This window comes from Physella acuta, unplaced genomic scaffold (genome assembly GCF_028476545.2).
Source record: "Physella acuta isolate Inbredline_101_S28 unplaced genomic scaffold, ASM2847654v3 ptg001026l, whole genome shotgun sequence".
NCBI lineage: Eukaryota > Metazoa > Mollusca > Gastropoda > Physidae > Physella > Physella acuta.
The window spans coordinates 55,592-83,245 of record NW_026732543.1 but is presented as its reverse complement, the minus strand read 5'-3'; the positions used below and the strand labels follow the sequence as shown (position 1 = coordinate 83,245).

The window sequence follows — 27,654 nt, the reverse complement described above, 5'->3', positions numbered from 1 at the left end:
TTATCACCGCTGGCTACACAACGCTCGACTCGCTGGCTGTGACGTCATTGAGTAACCACTTCCCGGCGGCGTTGTTCAGAATGTTATTCTCGTCCTCCGTCAGTCGCCGTCGGACCGACGGTACACCGGACGGTCGTCTGTGAGCTAAAGACCTCTCTAAGGTCCCGAACTGCACACACAAAGGTCTTTCACTGCTGTTTCGCCTGCCGCCTGCACTCCGATACGAGTCCGTTTGCGCGTCGTCAAACGCCGCATCGGGATTTCCCAGTAAGTTTATCTCCGGGCATTTCACGATTTCTACTTTCGTTATGTTAGAGTGAGTCAGTTGACTCTCAGGGGTGGAGTAGTGATCTGGTATAACGTTGTCCTGGTACACGGCGTCAGTGTGATAGAACTCGTAGCTAGAGGAGTCAGAACATGGGTTGTCCCAGATGTTTATTGCGGGTCTCTGAACACGCGGAGTCATAGGTAAGTCGATATCCTTCACGGCCTCAGAACTGGTTTGATCGCGGCCGCATAAATTAATATCCACAATATCAAGCTTAGATTCTGGTGTCACTGTTAGACAATCGCAACCACCCGCGCATGCGCAGGCGGTACCCGGTGAACGCGCCGTGACGTCATCGTGTTTGGCAATGACGTCATACTCCTGCACGTCCTGGCAGCAACTGGGCACCGCGCTCAGCCTCTGACCGACTTTCTCGCTCGACTGCGACGACTCTTCGCTGGCGTCGCTGCCCAGTTTTCGACCGTCGACGGCGTGACGCGTCAGGGGCATAACCTCGCAGTCCTGCCCGCGCTTGCTGTCGAAGTTACACCCCTTTAGTTTAAACAAGGACATTTTCACGCCCTTGGAGTTCTTCTTCGACCTATTCACTGCGTCTTTGTTCAGATGAAGCTCGAGCAAATGTTCAGAGTTGTGCGCAAGGTTGAGGCGATTCGACCTTTTTAGCGAAGACAGTTTTAAATCCGTGATACGGCGATTGGCGTCAAGGGTAGATAACGTGTGATCCGTCGACTGGCTGTAAAAATATTGTTGGTTTCGTCCCCTGAAATTTCTTTTCTTGCAGCCTTTATCCTTACACCTACAGGCAGCATGACGTAAGCAGGAGGGAACTGGAATTCTCCTAAAACAAAATCCAGAAAAAATAAGTTAAAAAATCTTGTTTCTAACATCAAATTTGTCATAACATTTATAAATTTCAACAAAAATAACAACTCGGTGTTCCATACAAAATAGTTTGTTAAAAATAGACTTCTACACATGCCTATGGAACTCAAACAAATCATATTCTCAAAACACTGGATGAAGCGAACAAAAGCGTGTACTGCTAACCATCACCAGCAGGCAATAGAAGCAGACTAAGTGGAGAGCATGCAAGACGCCTGCTACGAAGAAAAACAGTCACCGAACAGGGTCCCACTACCAACCTTGAGGCCGTACCAGGCTCGCGCTAACGGAAAACTGTCGCCTCTGTCATTTTCGCGAGGACCTGGTGGGGGAAGAAGAAACGCCGATGAGGTGTTGAGGAGTTATCAGCGCCAGTGGGGGGTGCTTGGTGAGCTGCGCCAGCGGGGAGGGGGGAGGTCACGGCAGAGGCGTAGCAAGGGAGGGGGGGGGGGGCGGGGGTGCGGACCGCACCGGGTGACACCATTTAGGGGGGTGACACCAAGGGGTGGGTGCAAATCGAAAGTTTGAGGGGATGGGTGCAAATCGAAAATTGAAAGTTTGTCCCCGGGAAGGGTCGCTACGCCTCTGAGGACACCATTTAGTGCCTCACCGGGTAACACCCGACCTCGCTACGCCACTGGGTCACGGTTAATCTTTTAAATAATCCAGCAAACTTTTATGGTTGGACGCAATAGGGGTGGACGAGAGGGCGGGGGGGGGGGGGGAAGGGTCCAAACCTACTGGGGTTGTTTCGGTGACCGCATCAGTAGGGGGGGGGCAAGTTTGGTTTACTAATTTTAAAGACTAAATAACGATTTTTAATGGCATTAACGGATTCTTTAGTTATAGGCCTGTATGTAAACTATTATGGTACACCCACTAAATGTTTGTTGTTTTCTAACGCACAATGAAATTGCAGGTGCCTGCTTTGTAGTTTAACAGAACAACCAGCGGTTTAAAATCTAAACAGATGATGACGACCGATGTAAATATATATAACCATTGTTATCAAGTGCTCCTCGCAGTTACTTTGTCTGTAAAAAAATACAATGAATGTAACTAAATAAATCCGTAGTTTTAAGAAAATACTATGACATTTAACTTAATAAATCCGCCGGTTTTTTAAGATAAATTTACTAAAGATTATTTCTACTTTATTATAACTGCATATCCAAAAACGGATGAGGAAAATCCAGCATGTGGCTTTTGACTGGAATAAATATTAGCCATGAAAACTGTTTTACACGAGGAACGAGGATGATAATATACAATATTTTGTTGGTGATGAGTAGCAGCTGATTAAGTTTTTTTTTTTTGTTGTTTTGTTTTTTCAAAAATTAAAATGTTGGGGTTATAGTTAATTAACATTTTAGTTTAAAGTGTTTCATGTCAATTTTTTTTTATCTATTACTTTTTTTTCACTTCATGGTTTACTTCCCTTAGCTAAAGTTGAACGTAATGCACATTCCACAGCGTTTTATCTTTACAACCTCAATTTTAACAGACGCTAGGCAAGGACGGATATTACAACTAGCACAGAGTACAGAGTTAAAGTGCTCCAGCAACAGTTCATAAACAATGAAATATTAATAATTTAATACACGAATGAGTTGACACCAGTAGCGTCAAAAAGGGGGTTGGGGGGGGGGGGGGGAGGGGGGTTACGAACTGGGTAACACAATTTAGGGGAAGACACCAAAATCGAAAAACCTACACATGTATCATCCAAGAAGATCAATACAGTTTTTGTTAGAAGGTGGCGATGCTAAATAAAAATTAAAAAAGAAATAAAAGGGAGGGGGTGGACACCCTGAGTGGCACCCCACCTAGTGACGCCACTGTTGTCATCAAAATTGAATAAAGTTCGAGCATTTTAAGCAAGAGTACATTGCATGCCTTAGTTGCGTGTTTCAGCTTGTATTAAATACTACTACTTAGTAGTAAGCAAATGAAATTACTTGCAAAAGCATGGTCAACAGGTGAAGTCAAACCTTAGTCATACCACTACCAACATGTGACGTCAAACATTTGTCGTACAACTTTCAACATGTGACGTCAAACATTTGTCGTACGAGTACCAACATGTGACGTCAAACTTTTGATGTAACTCTAGATGTGACGTCAATTCTTTGTCTACATTTGAATTCAAACTTTCGTCGTACTACTATCAACATGTGACGTCAAACCTCTGTCGTTCCACCACCACTATGTGACGTCATACTTTTGTCATACCACTACCAACATATGACGTCAGACATGTGTCCTACATCTATCAACCTGTGACGTCAGATTACCTCAAGTTCTTGCAGATCCTGGTACTGAAGATGCCGTATATGATAGGGTTGGCCGCAGAGTTGAGTGGGGCGGCGGACTGGACCAGGGTGGACACGGCATTGTTCTCAGGGATCAGGTTAAAGATGTCCAGTAAGTTGTAGATGAAGAACGGGCTCCAGCACAGGATGAAAACTGGGATATAAAAATTAACGTTTATATCAATATGAAAATGTTAAAATGATAACTTTCAATATCAATAGGAAAATTGTAAAATGCAAAGTAAAAGTAAAGTTCTCTTTCAAACTATGTGGCAAGTGAAATAGAGTTCACTTGTTTCTGTGACCTCGGCATATGAAGGGATAAGGTGGTCAGCACTATGCCCAACCGCTTTTACGTTCCCTAACTTGAGTTAGGTACCCATCCGTGCTGGGTGGACTCAGGGACGGTCAAGTAATTTGAACCCAGATTTAAACTCTAGACTTGCGGATTAGCAGTCTAGCTCTCTACCGCTAGGCCACTCAGTCCCACAAAATTCTAAGGTTCAAGGTCAATTTGAGAGGTTTAAAATGTTAACTTTTAAAGTCAATATGAAACGTTGAAAATATTAACATTCAATTTCATCAAGGAACATTTTAAATACAATGTCCATGTACAAAGCTTAAATTATTATAAAATAATATCATTCAGTGTACACATATATAGTTTAACCATTGAAATTGTAAAACAAGTACTTATTCGGCTGAGGAGCCAAACGGAAATCAACAAATTTGTTGTAAAAAAAAAGTCTAAGCTATATAGAATCCAGAGGCGTAGCGATGGGTGGGGGGGGGGGGGTAACATATGTCCCCGGGCGCCGACCTTAGGGGCGCCAAAATGGGTTGTAAAAATAAATTAAAATGTCATTTTAGCTGCATTTTAGCAGTTTGAGACGGGGGGGGGGGGTTCAAATCGAAAGTTTGAAGGGGTGGGGAGGGGGAGGGGTGCAAATTGAAAGTTTGTTTGAGGGGGTGCAAATTAAAAATTTGCTCCCGAGGGGCGCAAAAATTGAAAGTTTGTCCTCGGGCGCCGGGAAGGGTCGTTACGTTAAGGCAACAGCAAAGTCATCAACAGCATAATACTCTTTTTAAAACGTTATTGAGCTCGATAACTCATACAATTAGCATTCATTAAAACATTAGCATTACGCCGTAAAATTAGATTTCATACAACGCTTTTTTTCACTTAAACCTTTTATTTAATTACATTGTTGTAATGGTGCAACTCTGGTAAAACTAATCACAGCAGCCAAAAACTAATGAAGCGGTGTGGGTAGTCGTGTAACACGCACACTAGGGGTTTTGGTTTAAGATGCCAATTTGGCACGAATGTTAAAACTTGCCAGTTACTAACTGCATTTCTCAGCCGGAAAAATTTGTTTAAAAAATTTAGATTTAATGTTTTTATCGCATGTGAGCTAGATCTATTTTTAGCTAATAAATAATGTACTGACGCTGGTTTTTTTTTGCAGAAATTTATAGCGGCTCATCCGACAAATCCAGTATGTAAAAAGTATGACGAGACAGAATTAACTTCACTAATCATGACCCATGTTGCCGACTGAAGTATGAGTAAAGACAGGTACGAGAATCATAGACATCATCAATCCAACAGACGACAGCAGACACAACTGCCAGATATCAAGTGCTATAACTGCAACGGAATCGGTCATTACCAGAGAGATAGCCGAAAGCCCAGACGGCAGAACACAAACAAAAAACAACAACCCGCCACGCCCCAACAACTCAAACGGCAGACCAGTGGCGTAGCGAGGTCGGGTGTCACCCGGTGCGGCACTTAATGGTGTCATCCCCCAGAGGCGTAGCGACCCTTCCCCGGGACAAACTTTCGATTTGCACCCCCCCCTTCAAACTTTCGATTTGCATCCCCCCTACCCTCAAGTTTTCGATTTGCACCCTCCCCTCAAGTTTTCGATTTGCACCCTCCCTTCAAGTTTTCGATTTGCACCCACCCCCCTCAAGTCTTTTTTCTATATATTTTGCTATTTTTTGCCTTGGTGTCACCCCCCTAAATGGTGTCACCCGGTGCGGTCCGCACCCCTCGCACCCCCCCCCCCCCCCCCCCATCGCTACGCCTCTGCGGCAGACTAGACAACAATCACACAGAACGTGTGTACATGATGAACACAGTGGGAGGAAACAAACTGTCCACATTCAAATATAAAATGAACGGACGGGTGGTGAATGCTATCAGAGACACAGGTTCCAGTACTCTAGTAGTCAAAAGTAGCGTGGTCCACAACAAACAGTTTACTGGGAAGAAGGTACTGGTTGAAGGGTTCGGTAGTAAACGTTTTCACCCCACAGCCTGGGTAAACATACACAGCCCATACTTGTCTGTCAGATTCTATGCCATTGTATTTCAGCAGGCCTCATTTGACCTCATGATCGGCAACATAGTTGATAACCAGATACTACCTGAGCACGTTAGCGAGAAATGGGCAGACAAAGAAAGATACCAAGCTAGAAATCAAACACATGTTAGCAGTTCTAAAGAAATACATAGATATCGCTACGACAACAGGCCTACACCGTCAAAGATAAATAAAAGACACTCTGGTTATGGAAATTATGACACTTTTATTTAGAAGAAAGAACTATTACCGCAAGTAACCAGTCAATCATTTTACCTACAGGAAATATACCTAGAGATGGCAGAAGGAAGATAAACAGAACAGAAACCAATATAATAGAGACGTATGCTATTTCTGTAACCTAATAAGCCCACAAACAAATCTGACCACGCCTGAACCACCAGTTATAATGTCAACTTACTTTGTTCAAACACAGTAGTAAAACACTGTGAGGTGGGTGTAATAAAATATATAAATGTTAAAGAAAGAATAAGTTGTCATCATGTGGTATAGCGAGAGCTGCTCCATTTTAGCCATAAATATGATTGTTACAGTGGCCATTGGAGGTTGAATAATTTTGATTATGTACAGTCTGCAGTGGTCTAGCGGTAGAGAGCTGGACTGCTAACCCGTAAGTCTCGAGTTCAAATCCGGGTTCAAGTCAGTAGGCTGTCCCTGAGTCCACCCAACTCTGATGGGTACTTAACTCACGTTAGGGAAAGTAGAGGCGGCTGGGCACAGTGCTGACCACACTATCTCTTCATATGCCGAGGTCACAGAAACAAGTGAACTCTACTTCACTTGCCCCATAGACCGTCAGGTTTGAAAGGGAAACTTTACAGTCTGCAGTCACAGGCTCCTGCACTACAGATATGTGACACACACAAAGCCGGCGCTACTTATAGGGCGAACTAGGATGTCGCCATGGGAGTCATCCATAGGGGGGTAAAAAGGTTTAATCGCTATTATCAAAAAGTACCTAATATTTAATAACTTTGATTATCTTTTATAAACTATAGATGGTAATATACAAAGGAGTAGTGATCTATTTCTGCGCCCAGGACGAACTATCAATTTTGCACCCCCACCCTAAAGTTATGTCTATATAGGCCTATATTTATTCACGATGGTGAAAATGCAACCCCACCTCCCTGATTTAGAAAGGTCGGGACGCATTTTACTAGTCACATTGCTTTTTTGATTTGGTGTAAATATGTTCGTAATTTAAATTTCGAACATTTCAAATGGTTATTTAATTTTATTGTTGCTTCAGTGATCGCTCCATCCAATGCATAACGGGACGTTCCAAAACACTTGCAATTTTGGTTTTTAATAGGGCTTGTAAGTCTCGTTTTCTCTGACTTTGAATTAGAAATCTGTTCTGATGTATAGAGTTTTGTAATGACAGGATGCTCAAAATATTGTACTTGTTTGGTAAGTTTTGACGAATCGTTCAGATTTGGAAGTAACGGCGGAAGGCTGTTGCTGATATGGTTTCGTAGGTATAAAGTATCGAAGTGTTAAAGTGTCGTATTTTTTTATTTGAACACACTACAAAGAAATGTAGGCGTTCACTAGCTGAAAAATCTTTAGTTTTTTTAGTAATATAAATTAACACTCTTAAAGTATTAATATATAATATTAAATAGGCTAGAATTTATGACTAACCGTAAACTTTGTTTTTTCAAATTATACTTGTTTTTTTATTTCAACTAGCCGTAGGTACACGTGAATTATCGGTCTACATATGTTCAATGGTATACATTTTTTAGAAGAATATTTTATAAAAATAGTTATTGGTCAAAACGCAATATGCATTACTACAGGTTTAACGATATTAGTGACAAAGCAAAGAAATAACTAAATAGCTAAAAGTCCGACACATTTAAAATAACATAGACTACTAATATCTATTAGAAAAAATAAAACCAAGTTATATACATAATTAGTCAACACAACACTATATTAAATGCACACATTGACTAAAAGACTTAAATGACGGCTTTTCAATGGTATTTGTGTTGTTTCGTCTAAATCAAATTTTAATGAAATAGTTCATTTCTTCGTATTCTAAAATTGAAAAATGACGCCATTGGTTTTGTGTACTTTCCGTACTTCAAACATATGACATGTGACTTCATCGATTTCGGCGTTCTTGTCCCAACTATAAACACTTTTCCGGTTGCATAATTAAAACTGTTTTTCTACATTCGAATATGCATTTATTTTTTTATTTTTCTTCTTTAAATAAAATTGTTTTTATACATTTAAAACATCTATCATATTATTTTCAACAAAAGTCTGTATCAAGTTCTCCATATACCGCTGAAGATTCTGATGTGATATGCTGCGAAAATATTAAATATTTCGCGGACAGATAGAGAGAGAGAGAGAGAGAGAGAGAGAGAGAGAGAGAGAGAGAGAGAGAAGTGCGCATATGTGCTTGTATACATTAGAACAGGGGTCGGCAACCTGCGGCTCGCGAGCCGCATGCGGCTCTTTTGATATCAAGATGCGGCTCTCCAGCTCCTTAAACAAATACTAATAATCTCAATAAAAAATATTTAATATTTGAAATAAAAACAATGTTTGTGGCTCTTTAAAACCAGGGAAATTTTGAAAATTGTAACTTATGGCTCTTCCGCTTCAAAAGGTTGCCGACCCCTGCATTAGAACGATAATAATACAAAGTCTTAAACAGTTCACCGTATTTAAATGTTTTGAAAGGTGTCCCTCTATTTAGGGATCCAAAATTTTTAATAAATAAATAACAATAATCGACAAATTTTTGAATGTCATCATAATTGACTAGAAGTATGTTTTAATAAAGCTAGCGTGTTTAAACTTTCTAACGAAACACACAGTTAAGTAGTCAATTAGTAAAATATATTCTTTTAACACAGTTAGATAACTCATATAGAAATTTTGATATAATCATTACGTAATAAAATTTAGATAGTTTTATTGTTTTTTTGTTAGGAATATCTTAGTTTCACTAGGTTAATTTAGCTACACTTGTGAAAGTTATTTCCCTTGAAAACAATGTTTGTATTTGAATTTCCAAATGGGAGATAATTCATTGCTTAACGTTACATTTATTTCAAATTCGTTTACCTTAGGTTGACCGCTTACTTATAAATACAACTTTAAGTTATTATTTGCTATTGTAAAAATTAAATAGAGCAGAAGTTCTAAAGAAAATAGTTTGGTAGTTTTTTTTTAGCATTACTAATTTGAAAGACAAATAGGCCTACATCAGTAGCCGATGTAGATTGCAATACTTAATGTTAGTAGACATTAGCGCAACAAATGCGTCTAAAAATCGTCTTAGTCGCAAATTAATCATATAATTCATTATTTGTCTTTATCAAAGCTCAGTCTTGTGAGTGAGTGCTATCCTCTGAAATACTTTTTGTAACCTTATCTACTTTTGGCTTTAGTGAGTTTATAAACAACTTTTAAAATACAGTGATACATATGCTATTAGGTGAAGAAATGAGACATATTTTTGTGGTAAAGAAATGAATAAAAGATGAGATATGATATATTTTTGTGGTAAAGAAATGAATAAAAGTGAGTATATAAAACATTGGTGCATTAACTTTTAAAATTGACTGATAATTGCACAGTATTAAATGTGTTATTTCTGTTTCTGACTATAATTTTAAATAAATATTTTCCTAACATTATTTTCAAAGGTGTTATAAAAAACAACTAGTGTGTTTGAATTAAAGGGAACAAAACCAGTGCACCAAAGTGTAAAACAATGAGAGGGACTTGCTAGCAGATCACATTGATCACATCATCCAACTAATCATCTTCAACTTCCTCATACTTTCCTAGTCTTTTCCGTAAATCTTTCAGCTGATCATTTTTTCTTTGGAGCATTTGTTTTAAATTTTTAAATGGATTTGTTTGGCTCACTTTCTTTTCCAGTTCCTTCTCCGCTAGCTCTAACATTTTCCTGATCTTTAAGAGTTCATGTTTGGTCTTGGCCATCTCTTGCTCCGCATGTTCTGCTGAAACTTGACCCTTCTGCCTCTCCTGATCAATCTGAAGCTGTAGCGCAGCCATCTGACGACCCATCTCAGAAACTTCCTCTGGTGTTGCCCCTGGCCTTGTTCCTTTGGCTCGAAGCTCAGATTGCAGGCGCTCAATGTCAGAGGTCAAGGATTTTGATCTTTCATACTTGTTTGTAAACTCCTTATCAAAATTAGCGAGTCGTTGCCAGAGCATCTCATTCTCAGATTCTAGTTCATCAATTTTCATATTTAACAGTTGAGTCAGCCCTGTGTCGTTGATTGGGATAAGTTTCTTTGGGATAAATTCATTATCTTTCTAGGCACCAGAAGATTCTCTTTCTTCAAATTCCTTGATCTGTTCCAGGAGTTCCCTGTTTTCCAGTTCTGAAATGTCAGTGGAGAGCTTGAGGTGCCATTTCTCCGCCTGCTGCAGCATCTGCCTGGACATGAGCACGTTGGTGTGAGCTGTGTTGATTAGTTCAGACTCAAGATCCGACCTGACCACAGCCAGCAGGCCATCCAGCATGTCGGTCACCTCGTCAATGGTAAATGTCTCATCTGTCAGTCTGCTGTCTTTCAGTTCTTCAAAACATTTATCAACAGCTCGTAACCGTTGCGCTCGCTGATAACGTGCAAATCGAATGTAGTTAATAACTTGTGTTTGATGATGCTCATTTATTCCAAGCTCCGACATTTTCACTGGTTGAAGTTTCAGAATTCGTTAAAAAGTATTTCAGAGGATAGCACTCACTCACAAGACTGAGCTTTGACTGCTGCTTAAGCCTCACATACTAAACGATAAAATATTGCCACACAATCCTCACTTACTAAACATCACATAATCCTCACATACTAAACAACAAAATATTGCTTAAAAATTTTTACATACTAAACAAAATAATATTCTCAATTAATCATCTCTCCCTTTTGAGAGATATTTAGTTTTAAAACTAATTATTCTTCTGTATCTATTTGCTAATGTGATCTTTAAAGAAAATTCCATCCATTAATGATTCCTGCCGTTACTTGAATTACAAAGTTCTATTTGTAAATAAAAGATATTCTATACCACTGTTGTCCTTATGTCAAGGTTGTTTTAAAATTTGTTTGAGCTGGCTAGGATGGCCATTTTGTAGCTTACTGCTTGTACGACCAGCTAGGATGGCCATTTTGTAGCTTACTGCTTGTACGACCAGCTAGGATGGCCATTTTGTAGCTTACTGCTTGTACGACCAGCTAGGATGGCCATTTTGTAGCTTACTGCTTGTACGACCAGTAGGTAATTGAAGCTGAGGCGTGTGTGTTTAATTATGTGACCTAATGGTGATTAAAAGCTCGTCTTTTAATTTTTTTCAATGTATTGAATAAACCAAGTAGAATAAATACACTTTATGAGCTATTACAAATGTAGTGTATTGAAGCTAAATGATGTATAGTTTTTCAGTCAAATTATGTAGTGAATTGCACAGTCATATGATTGAAGCTAAATTACGTAGTGTATTTCATGGTTGTATGATTAAAGCTAATGTATGATTAAAGCTAAATGAAGTATGATACCTGTAAAATGGAAAGCACGTGATCATGGTCAATATTTAATAATTTTCTGGTAATAAACTGGTAGAGAGTTCTGTAAAAATATGATTGAATTTAACCTAATCATGTATGTATTAAAGAATGTGTTAAATTTTACAGCCATATGTATGTTATGTTGCGTTGTTTTTCATTACAAATAATATACTTTAAAAAAAAATTATTTGTCTTTATCATATTTTTCGCCCTCTCCTAAATGATTCATATATAACAATTGTAGGATGGAATCAATAACATTTATAACCTTTTATTTTTCAAAAACAAAAAAAAAATGTTACATTATCACACAAAACAGATATTTTATAATTATAACTAAATACAGTCAAGCTTAAAACAGGTAAGTTCCGTTCTGAAACTCACCCTGTGAGGTCTTGTAGAGAGCCCAACACTACAAGAACTATGCTTTTTTCCAGTATTTTTTTTCCAGACTTTTTCTTCTCCCGGCACAGCGGGGAGGGGTAATTTTCTAAGGAGGGGGGGGGGGGCATTGTCGTAAAGTACAAAGTAGACTTGTAGACTTAGCAACAATTTCAATATAATGTGATTACGCTTGCAAACTTGAATTGTTTTATTAATTAATTTAAGGGGGCGTTTTAAAAAGTTTTGTCTAAATAACCTGGCGCCGGCACACAACGCACACACACACTTCTTTTCTTTTTTGCATCTGATCTAATTATGTTTAAATGTTAGTTGTGTTCAGTGGCGTAGCGAGGTCGGGTGTCACCCGGTGCGGCACTGAATGGTGTCACCCTTCCCCCCCCCCCCCCCCAAGGCGTAGCGACCCTTCCCGGGGACAAATTTTTGATTTGCACCCCCCCCTCAAGTTTTCGATTTGCACCCCCCCCCCTTCAAACTTTAGATTTGCAGCCCCTCCCCCTCAAGTTTTTCTCTATATATTTTGCTATTTTTTGCCTTGGTGTCACCCCCCCCCCTAAATGGTGTCACCCCCCGCCCCCCCCCCCCCTCGCTACGCCACTGGTTGTGTAGCTGATGATTATGATAATGTAGATAATGTAGTGGAACCCACCCAGAAAGAGAAAGAGAGGAAGACCACTGGGAACATTGAGGAGAGAGATGTAAGAAGAAGTGCAGCCTACTGGCAAAACCTGGCATGAACTAAAGTGGCTCGCCCAGGACAGGGTGGAATGGCGGAGATTTGTTTCTGCCCTATACTCCACAGGGAGTGATGAGGATTAAGTAAGTAAGTAAGTTACCATTATTGTTGTTATGTAGCGTGTCGTGGAAAAATGACCAGCATATCAACATTTGGTGGGTTTTCTTTACAAAGAAGACGGTTATTTGTCCGAAGGGCACACAACGCTAAACAGGCATGTATTTAAGACATGCCCCCCTCATATTTTTCTCAGAATCTGACGTCATCTTCTCGAATGCTACGTTCCCTGATGCCGATCGTATATGAAGTCAGCGGCGAAACGGCAAATTATCGGCAACGGAAACTACGTTTCAAAATACGCTGAGGACAAATGACAACCACCTGCAAGGACACAAGGACGTGAACGCATGTAAAACACATCGTTAAGGACACGTCAGCAGGAACACGCCGACAAGTATCACATCGAGTGGAACCAACTCGAATTGAATGGTCATCATAATCAGATAACAGAAACCGTACGCTTGGTCCCGGTCAATGTTTCGACCAAGTCTTAAAACTTCAACTAGCTTTACAGTTACAGTGTTGGTCAAGTTTGTGTGTGTTAATACAGCTCGAGGGAACATTTGGACATCAGGTGTAACGAGAGAAACTCCTATCAGGAATTGAGCGGTGTACATTTTATGGAACTGTCTTTCTATACGGATGATAAAGATTTATAGTTCTCTACTGGCAGATCAGGATTCAGCATATTGATATTATTGTTGTTTAAAAAATGTAAATGGTGGTAAATTTTTGTCTTTGAATTGTTCATGTAATTCAATTATTGATGACGCTATGACTTGGTATTTGTACTGTGTGTCATGGCGTAGATAGATAGAAATAAGACTAGACTGTAGAGACTAATAAGGACGGTGTAAACTTGAAGGTAGACGATTTGGTTCGAGAGTATGTGCGCGTGTTAAATAAAATATTTGTGGCGTGAGTGTGACGCGACGTTACCGATGACGTAGGACGCAGGAGTGAAAACAGTTGGGGGTTAGCCATAGTAGGAAAATGACGTGTTGTATAATATTGTGCAAAGTAAAGTTTCCCTTTCGAATCTGACGGTCTATGGGGAAAATGAAGTATAGTTCACTTGTTTCGGCATATAAAGAGATAGTGTGGTCAGCACTATGCCCAGCCGACCCAGGGACGGTCTACTGACTTGAACCCGGATTCCAACTCGAGACGTACGGGTTAGTAGTCCATCACTCTACCGCTAGACCACTCAGTCTACTTCGTTTAGTATTTATAGTTGATAATAAAGTTAATTATATTTTATAATCGAATTTGTTGATATCGTTAACTTAGTGTCGTCGGAAAATGAGAGTGTTCCCGACCTCATCGCGTTTATAGTTGGAGTGTTAGTAATGGAAATAGGCATCATATAGCTTCATATTTAACGCATGCAAGAAGTACGTAATTTGTGTTGTAAAACATTGTTTAATCTATCAAATTCTACTTTACTAGATTGTAACCTGTAAAAATGAATGCAGTCGGTTATATATTTTTTTTTCATTTTTATATTGTGACTGAAATATGCATTAATGTTTAATTGATACGAATCATATCCAGTATGTTCTCAATATGTATGTACAGAGTATACGCTAGGATAAGCTACTATTCATTGCTTTTAAAAATGTGCATACAACTTAATGAAGAGTCGTGAGTTCATTTTGGTATTGCATGGGCAATGCGTTCAACTGTGTTCACACTGTACACATTGTACTAGCATGCCATAAAATATGTTAATTTTATCAGAGAAATTTTTTTTTTAAATTTTTTTTTCGTCTTACCACCTAGAATAAAATGTAAGTCCATTTATTTACAAACATCCTTGTAGGATTTCACTACAAAACTACGTGTCTCCAACTTTGCTTCCGTATCTAGATGCGACATTGTGTGTTTTTACAACGCCACTGTCGTACACAGACATGACCTTACCTATAACAATTATGAGCGTCATTTTGATGGTCCGAATCTTCGCCTGGGGGATGATGCCACGCCCAGTGTCATGGCGACTGTCATTGATGATCACGCGTGATCTGCTGGGTGTCACGTTACCTGTGGAACATAACGTTTGAACTGTTATAACAAAATTAAACTCAGGTAATTTTGATAATGGATAACGGTATTGGCAACTTTAAAATTATTCTTATGATGTTTTTATCAAAATACATAACTTTTGCTTTTTCAAAACTCATAGGCCTACATTATGATACATGATTGGATTAAATGAAATGTAAAGAAACAGAAACAAACAAAAAAAACCCGAAAGAATTGTTGTCATGATTTGTCAGTTCCTGTCATAATGCCAAGATTTTAGTTGTGTCACACTATAATGATTATTACTAATGTCACATTGCTATATCAGAATCGTCACAGTGACATAATCTCTGTGTATCAGCAAAAATGTCACTTGTATTTACCACATGTTATGAAGACAAGATGTGTATTGTGTCGCACTGAAATGCCACTTGCGTCACCTTATAATTATAACAGTAGCGTGCCGCATCAGCATGACGTCAGCTGTATCACACTGAAATGTCACGTGCGTCACAACGTTATGACAGTCTCGTCACAGTGTCTTGATTTCAGCTATGTCAAAGTGATATGACCCCCCCCCCCCCCCCCACCCAAACCTCAAGAGATGCCTGAAAGAAACTATGTCTGTCAATATCGTGACGTCACAAAAAAAATCCTTACCTCCCCTGAGTGGGTCACGTGTCAATACTGTGACGTCACTAACAAATCCTTACCTCCCCTGAGTGGGTCACGTGTCAATACTGTGACGAAACTAAAAAATCCTTACCTCCCCTGAGTGGGTCACGTGTCAATACTGTGACGTCACTAAAAAAATCCTTACCTCCCCTGAGCGGGTCACGTGACGGGCTGGATGACCGAGGCTCGTGGCACCGGCCCTTGGACCAGATGATGTAGATGATGGCGATGTAGCAGGTGGCGATGATGATGGCGGGAAGGATGAACGTCACAAGGGCCGCCATAGATATAAACAGCTGTGGAGACATGTCGGAGTTACCTCCCTTGTTTTCTTAAAGATTCACAACACAACCCGTTGACTTATAAGGAATTTAAACAAACAAAAACCAAAATTTCACGTACCACGGCATTCAGAGTTTCTACTTTTACTAGTGTCCATCCCCCCCACCACCCACCCCCGCCCCAGAGAAAAGTCTGGAAGAAACACCGGCGGCTTTGTATAACGGTTGAACGCTTGACTGCTAAGCAATTTTTTAAAATTTAAAGTCCACCCAGCTCTTGTGAGTACCTGGGTCACGTTAAGGGAAGTAAAAGGCACGGTACTGACCAGACTTCACAAAAACAGGTAAACTCTACTTCGCCTGCCAGGTCTGAATTAGTGAAGTCACGAATATTAATTTTTTTAAAAATAATTACATAGGTTGTAATTATGCTGACCTTATGATTTGGAATACAAGTTATTTTAAACTGCTTGACCATGCTCTTTACCTACCGTACAAACACTAGCGCGAGCAACAAGGTACCACACTTACTTCCAGAGCACCTGATTAACAAGTAATTACCTACATACACAATATCTAACTGCTTTACTACCTATCCGATCAACGGGTTTCCTAACCCATTGAGTAGCTACCTACTCAAAAAAACTACCCGGCTAGTTAAAACAAACCTGAATAGCTAAATATCCGACTAACTACCCGATTAAGTACCCACCATACTAGCTACCTACCCGACTAACTACTTACCCAACTAACTACTTACGCAAATAACTACCTCTCCGACTAACTACCTAACATACTAACTAACTATCCAGCTAACTACCTACCCACCTAACTACCTTCCCAACTAACTACCTATCCGACTAAAAAAAATACCTGCCCAACTAACTACCTACCCGACAAACTCCCTACACAACTAACTACCTACCCGACTAAAAAAAATACCTACCCAACTAACTACCTACCTGCCAATGCCACAACTCAGGAAAATCCATCCAGCATTGATTTTTCCCATTGATCAAAGTTTCGTTGTAGAGGTAAAAAGTTGGAGCGGCGAAAATTAACGACAAAATCCATGATACGATCACTAGGAAGCGACCCTGAAGACCTGCACACACAAAAAATTAATTGCGAATGCAATGTCTTGATGTGATATAATTTTTTTTGACAATGTAATTAATTTTTTAAAGAGCTAACCTGTTATAAAAATGAACGGACATAAACATAAAAAGATGGAATTTCATTTTTAAGGAAATAAACTATAATACCCTCAAGGGGGAAACGTTAAGAAAAATTTAATTGCTGCTAAAAAATTCAGAATTTTGTTGATTTTGTTGAAGTAAAAATGTATTGTTTTTTTTATAACTGTTGGGTGTCTTGTTGCCGTAAAGATGTGTTGCTCTTCAGCAACAACAACCACGGTGTGATGAGTCACCTGTGTAACACATACTCTGGCAGATTTGTAAAGTAAAGTTCCCTTTACAATGCTTTACAAGTGAAGTAGAGTTTTCCTGGCAGATTCGTAGGCCCGTTCAATACAACGAGAGATCAGAGTTTTTACCGCCCCCCCCCCCCCGAACGAAATGAAATTTATATAATTTATAGAGAAAATATATACTTTTAACAGTGTCCGCCCCCCCCCCCCTCTCGAAGAAAGTCTACCGCACCCCCCCCCCCCCGAAAATTTCAAGTGCCCCCCGGAGAAAAAAAGTCTGGAAAAAATATTGAGAGAGATACATGCGAACTCTACTTCACCAGCTATGTTGGCCGTCAAGTCTAAAAGGTTATCTCTACTCGACTTATGTTTTACATTACTAGCTTGGACTCGCAGCCAGAGGCGTAACGAGGGGGGAGGGCGGGGGGGGGGGGGGGGACATATGTCGACCTTAGGGGGGGGGGGGGTGGGGCGCCAAATTGAAAGTTTGTGGGAGGGTGCAAATGAAAAGTTCGAGGGGGGGAATGGGGGGGTGGGGTGCAAATGAAAAGTTCGAGGGTGGGGGTGCAAATCAAAAGTTTGAGTGGGGGGGTGCAAATGAAAAGTTCGAGGGGGGGGGGTGCAAATCGAAAGTTTGTCCCCGGGCGCCGGGAAGGGTTGCTACATCTCTGCTCGCAGCGTGTTATTATTTGTAAATAGTTTAATTTTTAGACTTAATTTATGATTTTTGTTTTGCTTTCTACTTGTTTTATATATATTTTTCTAATTATGTATAGAATATCTAATTTATACATTGTTTCTCTATAAATCATTGACAGAAATCTTATTCTTGGATTAGAATATTTATTTATACTGAAGTTTTTTTATAAACATTATTGGCGAAATGTGTTAAGCTTGGTATAGAATATTTTATTTATACATTGTTTCTCTATAAATCATTGACAGAATTGTGTATGCTTGGATTTGAATATTTTATTTATACTAGCTTTTTTTTTCTAAAACATTTTGACAAAAATGTGTTATGCTTGGTATAGAATTTATACTTTGTTTTGAATGGTATACGTAAACATCACTGAAAATATGTTTTTAATACTTGAATTCTATACCATCTTTGCCAGCACGTGGTATCCTACTTACCACTCCTTGAGAAATTCATGGGTCTGGCCACTGCGTCATAGCGGTCAATGGACAGACTGACCAGCATGTAGGTGGACGAGTAGGTGACCACGGTCTGGGCGTACAGCACCAGCTTACACAGGGCGTAGCCTGCGTACCACTCGACGGTGACCTTGGTGACCAGGTCAGCGAAGGTCACCATTATGCCAACCAGTAAATCTGTGGAAAAGTTCAAAGGTCACCATTATGTCAACCAGTAAATCTGTGAAAAGTTCAAAGGTCACCGTTATGTCAACCAGTAAATCTGTGAAAAGTTCAAAGGTCACCATTATGTCAACCAGTAAATCTGTGAAAAGTTCAAAGGTCACCATTATTTCAACCAGTAAATCTGTGAAAAGTTCAAAGGTCACCGTTATGTCAACCAGTAAATCTGTGAAAAGTTCAAAGGTCACCATTATGTCAACCAGTAAATCTGTGAAAAGTTCAAAGGTCACCATTATTTCAACCAGTAAATCTGTGAAAAGTTCAAAGGTCACCATTATGTCAACCAGTAAATCTGAAAAGTTCAAAGGTCACCATTATGTCAACCAGTAAATCTGTGAAAAGTTCAAAGGTCACCATTATGTCAACCAGTAAATCTGTGAAAAGTTCAAAGGTCACCATTATGTCAACCAGTAAATCTGTGAAAAGTTCAAAGGTCACCATTATGTCAACCAGTAAATCTGGGGACAATTTAAAATAACATCAGCATGGAAATAAATCACCATCATGAACAAGGTGTTGGCGAGAAAAAAGCTCTCTTTGTTTATTGTAAATTCAAAATATGAAATAAAAAAACATTAAATAACAATGTTTTAATATAGATGTCTCTTTAGCATTAGGTGAGTATAGTACACTACTTATATACATGTAAGAACTTAGACAATAGAACTCTTCCTAAAAGTATTCTACATTTTAAAATGATGACCTGAAATATGTTCAATAGAGCGAAAAAATATTTTTGACCAAAACTGATTTTGCTAACACAGATTGCTATTTTTCTTATTTAAACTAAATACACGATTTAAAACAAAATACATTGATAAAAAATTATTTTATAAAATTTTTGCTTAAAAATGTTTTATTTCTTATTAAGTCGGTTGATGAATTCCTGTCGTTTAAAAATCATTACAATGGTTTCTCAGAGCCAATTACACTGCTTTTAAAATAATAGCTTTTGAAGCTGTAGAAATAAATGATTTGTGATTGGTGGTCCTATAATTTTAAAACCACAAATTTTCAATTTTACAGAATGGCTCGTATATAAACCACATTAACCGGAATAGGAACTACAATTGGAGGATAAAAATTACTGTAATTTGAACTTCGCAGTAATTTACTTAAGCATTTCAAATTAACTGTCCATTCTATTTTTAAATTTACTCTTTTAAAAGACTTATCCTTCGTATTTTATAACCACCATAACGATAAGTTCCTTATAATTGTGCAATTTATATGTTTTAGGTCTCGAAAACTCCGGATGCAAATGAACTTCAATTTGCAGAGTTTCTTCCAGGCATCTCTTCTACCGCCCCCCCCCCCCCCCCCCCCCGAACGAGATGGAATTTATATAATAAACATATACTTTTAATAGAGCCCTCCCCCTGAAAATGTAGAGCGCCCTCTCCCCCCGATAATATCAAGTGCCCCCCCCCCCTGAGAAAAAAAGTCTGGAAGGAACACTGTTCAATTTGATTTTGACTTTTTCAAATAGAACACGTTTTAAAAAGCGAATGGTTATCTATCTTTGATATATTGTTAACATAGTGTTCTTCAATTCAGATTTTGCCCATTAATGATAACTATTACGCTACTTAGACAAATCTTTAATCTCCCACCCATCTAAAAATAACTTCATTAAGTCCTAATTTATTTTTGTTTTTTATCCTACAACACAACTACACTTTTTAAATCCTTTGTTCTCTCTCGTTGTACAGACAACATTAGTCTTACGGAAGAAAACTTTAATTAAAATATATTTCTACAAAGCGAATCCATCTTTATGTACTTTTTATATGAAGCGAAATTATATTTTTATATATAATAAACCGGTAGTGATCTCCCCTAAACTTTCTCGAATATTCTTATATAAAACAACAGGGGATAGTAACTGGGGATATTGGGCTTGTAAGTTTATCGTTCTTTCTCGCGTTAATTCATGTCTGGTTAGCCAGGGAGAGATAAAAGTTTTCGAACGAAATCAATTGTTGTGAACGGGATTCCCATTGATAACAAAAAACATGGCGGCTATTTGTTAGTAGGTCCCGCTTCAAAATTTCAAAATCATCAAACGTTCCAGAAATGCAACAATTGTAAAAACTTTCAACGCTGTTTTGTTCATATGGATGTGAACAAACACATGTGTATGCATTTTTGAATATAAAAGTTTTGTGGCGGTAAGTATATTGATTTTATTTCTTTTGTTGATAGTTTGTCCAAGGCTAGGGGACATTACTCTGACTCTCTACTCAGTCTTTGCTACGAGACTCAAGATTCCCAGACCTAGATCTATCTAGATCTAGATCTAGATCAGACTAGATTAGAAAGTTAGATTGACCACATTCTCTTGTTTATGTAAAATTTAAATCTAAACATTTGTATTTACTATTTAGATTTTAAATTTAGATCTAGATCTATCATCTAGAGTCTAGCTAGATCTAGATATTATTATTTAGATATATATTTATATATAGATCTAGACTTTGACAACAATGTTATTAAATATTATATTAGTTAATAGTTATTAGTAAAATTAGTATAGACTACTCTAGATCTAGGTCTAGATCTAGCTAGATTACTGAACTAGACTCTAGATCTAGTACTGATTACTCAGTGATTACTGTTTACTATTTTAGAAGTAGGCCTATAAGAAGTAGCTTGTACTTGTAGATAGATGGCTAGATAGTGATAGTAGATCTAGATGCAGATGGTAGTATGGTAGGCCCTAGATCTAGATCTAAAATCTAGATCTAGAGAATCTAGTAGATCTAGATAGATTTTAGATCTAGATTAGATCTAGATCTAGTTTAGGTAAAACCTACCCTAGTTAAGTTTAGTAAGAGCTAGTAAGGCTAACCTGTTTTTAATTTTAAATCAATTTTTTTTTAGATCTAGAATCTAGACTCTAACTATTTACTAGATCAGTAACCAGTAGAGTAGTAGTAGAGTGTTGTGTAGAGTATTGTAGACAGTGGCTTAGCCAGGATCGTCTCAAGGGGGGTTCCAATTTTTACCCGGGGACAAACTTTCGATTTGCACCCCCCTCCCCTCTCCAAACTTGCGATTTTCACCCCCCTCAAACTTTTGATTTGCATCCCCCCCCCCCCTCAAACTTTCGATTTGCACCACCCCCTCAAATTTTCGATTTGCACCCCCCCTCATACTTTTTATATATATACTTATATACAGAGGGGTCTATGGGGCGGTTATGACCCCCAACCCCCTGCCTACGCCCCTGATTGTAGAGTGTAGGTACTAATAACTAGACTGAAACTAGATTAGACTAGAATCTAGATACATTTAGGGCTTACAGACTTATCAGACTACAGTGTTGCAATTATTAGATCTAGTAATATATAGATTAAATTTAGTTTGAAATTGTTACAGTAGTGCTACTACTTTTCTAAGTAGTAAGTAGTGTAGACTACTAGAAGAGCAAGATGATAGATCTCCATCAAGCTACAATAGAGTTTAGTTAGTAGTTAGTTAGCCGTAGTAATAGTACCAAAAGCAGTGTAAGTAGCACAGTAAAAAAAAAGTATTACTAGGCCAACTACTATTGTATTTGGCCCTTTTATTTTTAGCAAGTTAAAGTTTGGTTAAGTACTAGTCTTCTAGCAAGTTGCCTAGTAGTAAACTTAGAAACTAGATCATGTGTATTAGTACTATTAGACTTGTAGGCTAGTCTTGTTAGTCTAGACCAGGGACTATAAAATCTACAATTGATAACTTTCGGCCTTTTAGTATAAGCCTAATTATTAATGAATTAGAGGGTACAAAAATTAATAAATTGGTCAGAGTCAGTATGGTTACAGTTAGCTGTTAATAGAATTAAGTTTTAGATCTATTGACTACAATTTTTAGTTACAAGTAATGAAAATGAAACTAATAGTTTTGTAATAGTTAAGATATGGTTAACTGTAAACCAGATATTTTAGTTTTTAAGACAAGCTAAGTAGATAGAAAACTGAACCTTTACAATAAATTAAACCTTTTATAAATATAAAAATATATATATATATATATATATATATATATATATATATATATATATATATATATTAATATATTAATATCTCATATTAGTTAAATAATTATTTTAATATAATATATGGATAAACTTAATGATTTATTATATTTAAATTCCCTAGGTACTTGGCAAGCAATTTTCTCACACTTTACTGTGGCTATTGGTGCTGATCTTGAACTAAAGGTGAGCTGAATTTTTTTTTTATAATAAGCCATTTTTCAGCTTAAGCCCAAGTTTGAAATCGATTCAGTGTTCTAATTCTTAAAGAATATGTTGCTACTAAGATTATATACTGTAAGTATTAATATGTATGGCTTGATAGTGGGACTGTCAGACAGTAGCTTTCACATTTCTATCCTAAAAGATAAGAGTTCAGATCCCTGGTTTTAGTCCTGGTATGATGTCCTAAGTCTCATGAGTACCAGCTCTCATGAGTACCTGGCTCAAGATAGGGAAATTAAAGGTGGCTGGGTATATACCTCTGAACACTCTAATTTTACATGCAAATGTCACAGAAACAGGTGAATTTTAATTCAACTGCTATATTGGCTGTCTGTTTTAATCAATGATTAATTTTTTCATATTACAGAAAGTTGTTAAAAATATTATTTATTTAATTTCTAGGTAAATGGAACAGCATGGATGTGGATTTTTAGACACAAGGAAGCTGAATTTAACTTTTAATGAAGAATTTAAATGATGATTGTCCATGAAAAGAAATATTAATCATATACATTGTAATGCTGTATTGATGCATCTTCTGTTTTAAGTAATTAAAAAACCATCCATTTATAAAATTCTTTTCATTTTTTTTTTTCAATTTTAAAACTGTAGTTCTGTTTTGTTATTTCAAAACAATGATGAAAGTATACTGAACTGCCATTGAGATATTAATATAAATGCTATTGTTTATAGTTTAATTCTTTCAGAAGCAACTATATTGACATCAAAACTGAATCTTTATTGTACACTAAGTATAAAAGCTTACCCGCAAACCAGTCCATGTTAACAATTTATTGACATTCAAACATTAAATTTTTTTAAAGGTGATTTTTCTTAAATAAAACAGACTACTTTCATATGGGATAAGAAACATTTAATTTTGAAATTGATTGGTTTATTAAATTTTAATGGAGCTGAAACTAAAACACTGGGTACAAATTTATTATTACTTTGTTTCTCAGAAAATTGCAAATTTTGAACATAAGAACTGTGGGAAGTAGGCAATGATGTTAAAATATCTCTTGAAACTTGAAGAAATTGTGGAAGGTTTAGAGATAGAAAACATTTCAGAAGATGATGTTTGAAATAATGGTAAAATATCTTTAGCAATTGTCACTGAATAAATATTTTCATTAGACAAATCACATTTAGATATAGAAGAATAAGGTATGTCTTCAGATTTTCTTATCAGCGAAGATCCTGGGTGATTCTCTTTGTTACCATCGGTCAAACGACAAGCCAATTCTGGAAAATTCATTGGGTTCTTTGCCTGGGCAGCTAAATATATTTAAATTAAGTTCATGCAAGGCTTTAGAAACATCAATTGGATAAAACTCTATAATTTCATTAACTTTTTATTAATATCAGCTCCAAAGGAATAATATAAACAAGTTACACATCATCAATAAATCAAATTTGCAGATATTTCCATTTCACCAAACTTTCTCTAAGTCATAATATATATTTTAAATTCATGGCATTTTGTTAGGCTAGATATGTTGACTTTTATTTACCACAATAATCTGATTATATAAATTAGGATTACCCAGCTATCATACATTCTTCTTTTTACTGCCCTCCTTTATGAGGGGGAGGTAAAAATCATCATAAAATGTGTGATGCAATTTACAGATAAACCCTCTCTCTCTCTACCCCTCCCCCTATATATATATATATGTATATCTACATAATCTCTAAAATCATGTTGGTACCTCTACCTGTTTGAATGTTAGGCCCCTTTCCTTCAACTGTTTCTGTGTGGATCTTCTCCATGGGGGTCATCTATAAATGACGTCACGCATTTTTTTGACGATTTTTACCTCCCCCCCCCCTCCCCCTACACATCGTCACAAAAAGCCAGACCCCCACCCCCTAAAATGACGTCACACAGTACTAGATTCTAGATCTAAATTACTACAGTTGCCTACACTCTAGATTTAGTTCTTAAGTTCTACAACAAGACTACACTAAACTTCGCTAGATCTAGAATAATCTAGATTCTATATATAAATTGATATTGAACATATTCTAGTCTACCTGTCTTAAAGTAAATAGCCTATTTATTAGGCCTAGCCTAATTTTTGTAATTTAGTAATTAATTCCACTCAACTACACTTTAAAATAAAAGAAACTAGATCTAGAATCTAGATCTCTAGACTACTATTGAGTCTATAAATTAAAAATAAATCCTGTATGTCGTATGTTACTGTCGGAATTTTCAAGAGGGCTTTTTTTAAGTCATAGATCTAGATCTAGTATCTGTATATAGAAGTCTAGATCTAGAAATCTAGATCTAGGCTATATATAAATATATATATATATATATATATATATATATATATATATATATATATATATATATATATATATATATAAAATTTAGGCTTGATTTCAGATTGACGATTGAAATCTTTTAGGCCTATAAAGTATAAATCTCATATTTTATATAAATGTATTATTATTAAACAGGGTGTATTCTAGTCTACCTGTCTTAAAGTAAATAGCCTATTTATTAGGCCTAGTTTAATTAGGCCTAATATAAATATAATATATTTGTGTGTGTGTTATTTTAAACTTAATTTACTTAAAACAGCTCATTGTCGGAGTTTGCTTTTATTCCAAAAGCGAAAGTAGATTTCATAACTTAAAAAAAAAATTAATAAAAAATATTCACATTTGGTTTGAAAAACAACAAAAACGCTAGCTGGCAACTACCGGAGCGAGAACTTGGTAAGCTACTTTAACAACTTACAAGCCCAATAGTTATGATTTTTAATCCATTTTAAATACTTAAACTTTTAAAAATAGAATAGAATCTCATAAAAAAAACATTGCGCACCAAGCAAACGCCGAATAAAAACGCGTATAATAGTGCGCAATATTATTAGTACTTTAAAAATTTACATTAGTTTTTTGAGAAATCGGAAGTAGCGTAAATTACTACTTCCAGTCAACGGAAATTACTCAAAATTTAACAGAAGGTAGAGAATTAGATCTTTTACTTACATTTGAAATTTCATTTATCTATCTGAAATAGTACTCAAGTTATAGGCTTTTGAAAAATTCAAAGTAGGAAAAGTACCACTTCCGGTTATCGGAAATCGCTCAAAAGTTGATACGGATCTACGATTTTGATAAAATACTTATATATGAAATTTCATCAACCTAGCTGTAACGGTACTCAAGTTATCGTGTTTACACACGGACAGACAGACAGACAGACACACACACACACAGACATACGGACAAGATTGCAAAATTATGTTTTTCCGTATCAGTGAGGTGTAAAACGTCGAGATTTGTAAAAATCTCGATTTTTTTTTTTGCACGATTACAATACTTTCTCTATACTACGTATATACGAGAAAGTAAAAAGGGTAACTGCAAGCAATCATTCAGAAACATTTTAAATACCGTTTTTACTTTCTCGTATATACGAAGTATAGAGAAAGTCTTGTAATCGTGCAAAAAAAAACGAGATTTTTGCAAATCTCGACGTTTTGCATCTCACTGATACGGAAAAACATAATTTTGCAATCTTGTCCGTATGTCTGTGTGTCTGTGTGTGTGTGTGTGTGTGTGTGTGTCCGTGTGTAAACACGATAACTTGAGTACCGTTACAGCTAGGTTGATGAAATTTCATATATAAGTATTTTATCAAAATCGTAGATCCGTATCAACTTTTGAGCGATTTCCGATAACCGGAAGTGGTACTTTTTCTACTTTGAATTTTTCAAAAGCCTATAACTTGAGTACTATTTCAGATAGATAAATGAAATTTCACATGTAAGTAAAAGATCTAATTCTCTACCATCTGTTAAATTTTGAATAATTTCCGTTGACTGGAAGTAGTAATTTACGCTACTTCCGATTTCTCAAAAAACTAATGTAAATTTTAAAAGTACTAATAATATTGCGCACTATTATGCGCTTTTTTATTTGGCGTTCACTTGGTGTGCAATTAATTTGTCTACGAGATTTTATTCTATTTTTAAAACTTTAAGTATTTAAAATGGATTAAAAATCATGTCTATAGTCCGAGTTCCCATCCCCTGTTATTTTATATAAGAGTATTCGAGAAAGTTTAGGGGAGATCACTCCCGGTTTATTATCGCGAAGAAATCTATTAGCCTCGAATTCCTACAATGTCAAATATTTTTTTTCCACACATATTCATTAAGGTGGGGATGGAGGTAAAAGAGGGGGGGGGGAGTAAGAGTAAATGCTAAGCCTCCCTCTCACTACGATTACTATAACCTCCAGCATGGCGGTCCCTTATCCGTCTAGGCGTATTTTTTGTTTGAAGATTCAGACATGGCTTAGACATGTCAAATATTAACCTGACCAGAATGATGCGATCAAAGCGATAGACAAATAGACAAACAGACGAGCAGACGAACAGACGAAGAGACGAAGAGACGAAGAGACGAAGAGACGAACAGACGAACAGACGAACAGACGAACAGACGAACAGACGAACAGACAAACAGACAAACAGACAAACAAACAAACAGACAAACAGACAAACAGACAAACAGACAAACAGACAAACAGACAAACAGACAAACAGACAAACAGACAGACAGACAGACACGCAGACAAGCAGACAAACAGACAAACAGACAAACAGACAAACAGACAAACAGACAAACAGACAAACAGACAAACAGACAAACAGACAAACAGACAAACAGACAAACAGACAAACAGACAAACAGACAAACAGACAAACAGACATACAGACATACAGACAAACAGACAAACAGACAAACAGACATACAGACATACAGACAAACAGACAAACAGACAGACATACTCACCTGCAATGGCCAGGTGCATGATGAAGAAATTCATCCGGGACTTCCGGCCGTTCTCAGAGAACCGGATGGCAGCCAGCACGCACGAGTTGCCGACGATGACGAAGACACACAGGACGGAGATGAGCACGAACTGGGGGGCCTGGTGAGTACACAT

General features: G+C 37.2%; 3 protein-coding genes and 1 long non-coding RNA gene across 4 annotated transcripts; 1 reads left to right on the top strand and 3 right to left on the bottom strand.

Annotated features, from left to right (window-relative positions):
• LOC131954750 (uncharacterized) lies at positions 1-27,654 on the bottom strand. The gene is made up of 9 exons (XM_059318498.1): positions 27,501-27,654; positions 18,192-18,389; positions 16,585-16,727; positions 15,487-15,637; positions 14,565-14,684; positions 3,466-3,637; positions 2,172-2,205; positions 1,432-1,454; positions 1-1,127 (listed from the first exon to the last, which is right to left on the bottom strand). The coding sequence occupies exons 1-9, from the start codon at positions 27,652-27,654 to the stop codon at positions 14-16; spliced, it is 2,109 nt and encodes a 702-aa protein (XP_059174481.1). The 3' UTR covers positions 1-13.
• Positions 9,235-10,593, bottom strand: LOC131954753 (leucine zipper transcription factor-like protein 1). Its single transcript, XM_059318502.1, is given in 1 exon segment — positions 9,235-10,593. A coding segment is annotated over 1 exon segment (906 nt). The 5' UTR covers positions 10,572-10,593; the 3' UTR covers positions 9,235-9,665.
• Positions 20,502-23,243, top strand: LOC131954755 (uncharacterized). The gene is made up of 3 exons (XR_009388795.1): positions 20,502-20,605; positions 22,580-22,641; positions 23,083-23,243. It is a non-coding gene; the product is annotated as an uncharacterized LOC131954755 (long non-coding RNA).
• Positions 23,499-24,486, bottom strand: LOC131954754 (uncharacterized). The gene is made up of 2 exons (XM_059318503.1): positions 24,399-24,486; positions 23,499-23,958 (listed from the first exon to the last, which is right to left on the bottom strand). The coding sequence occupies exons 1-2, from the start codon at positions 24,460-24,462 to the stop codon at positions 23,639-23,641; spliced, it is 384 nt and encodes a 127-aa protein (XP_059174486.1). The 5' UTR covers positions 24,463-24,486; the 3' UTR covers positions 23,499-23,638.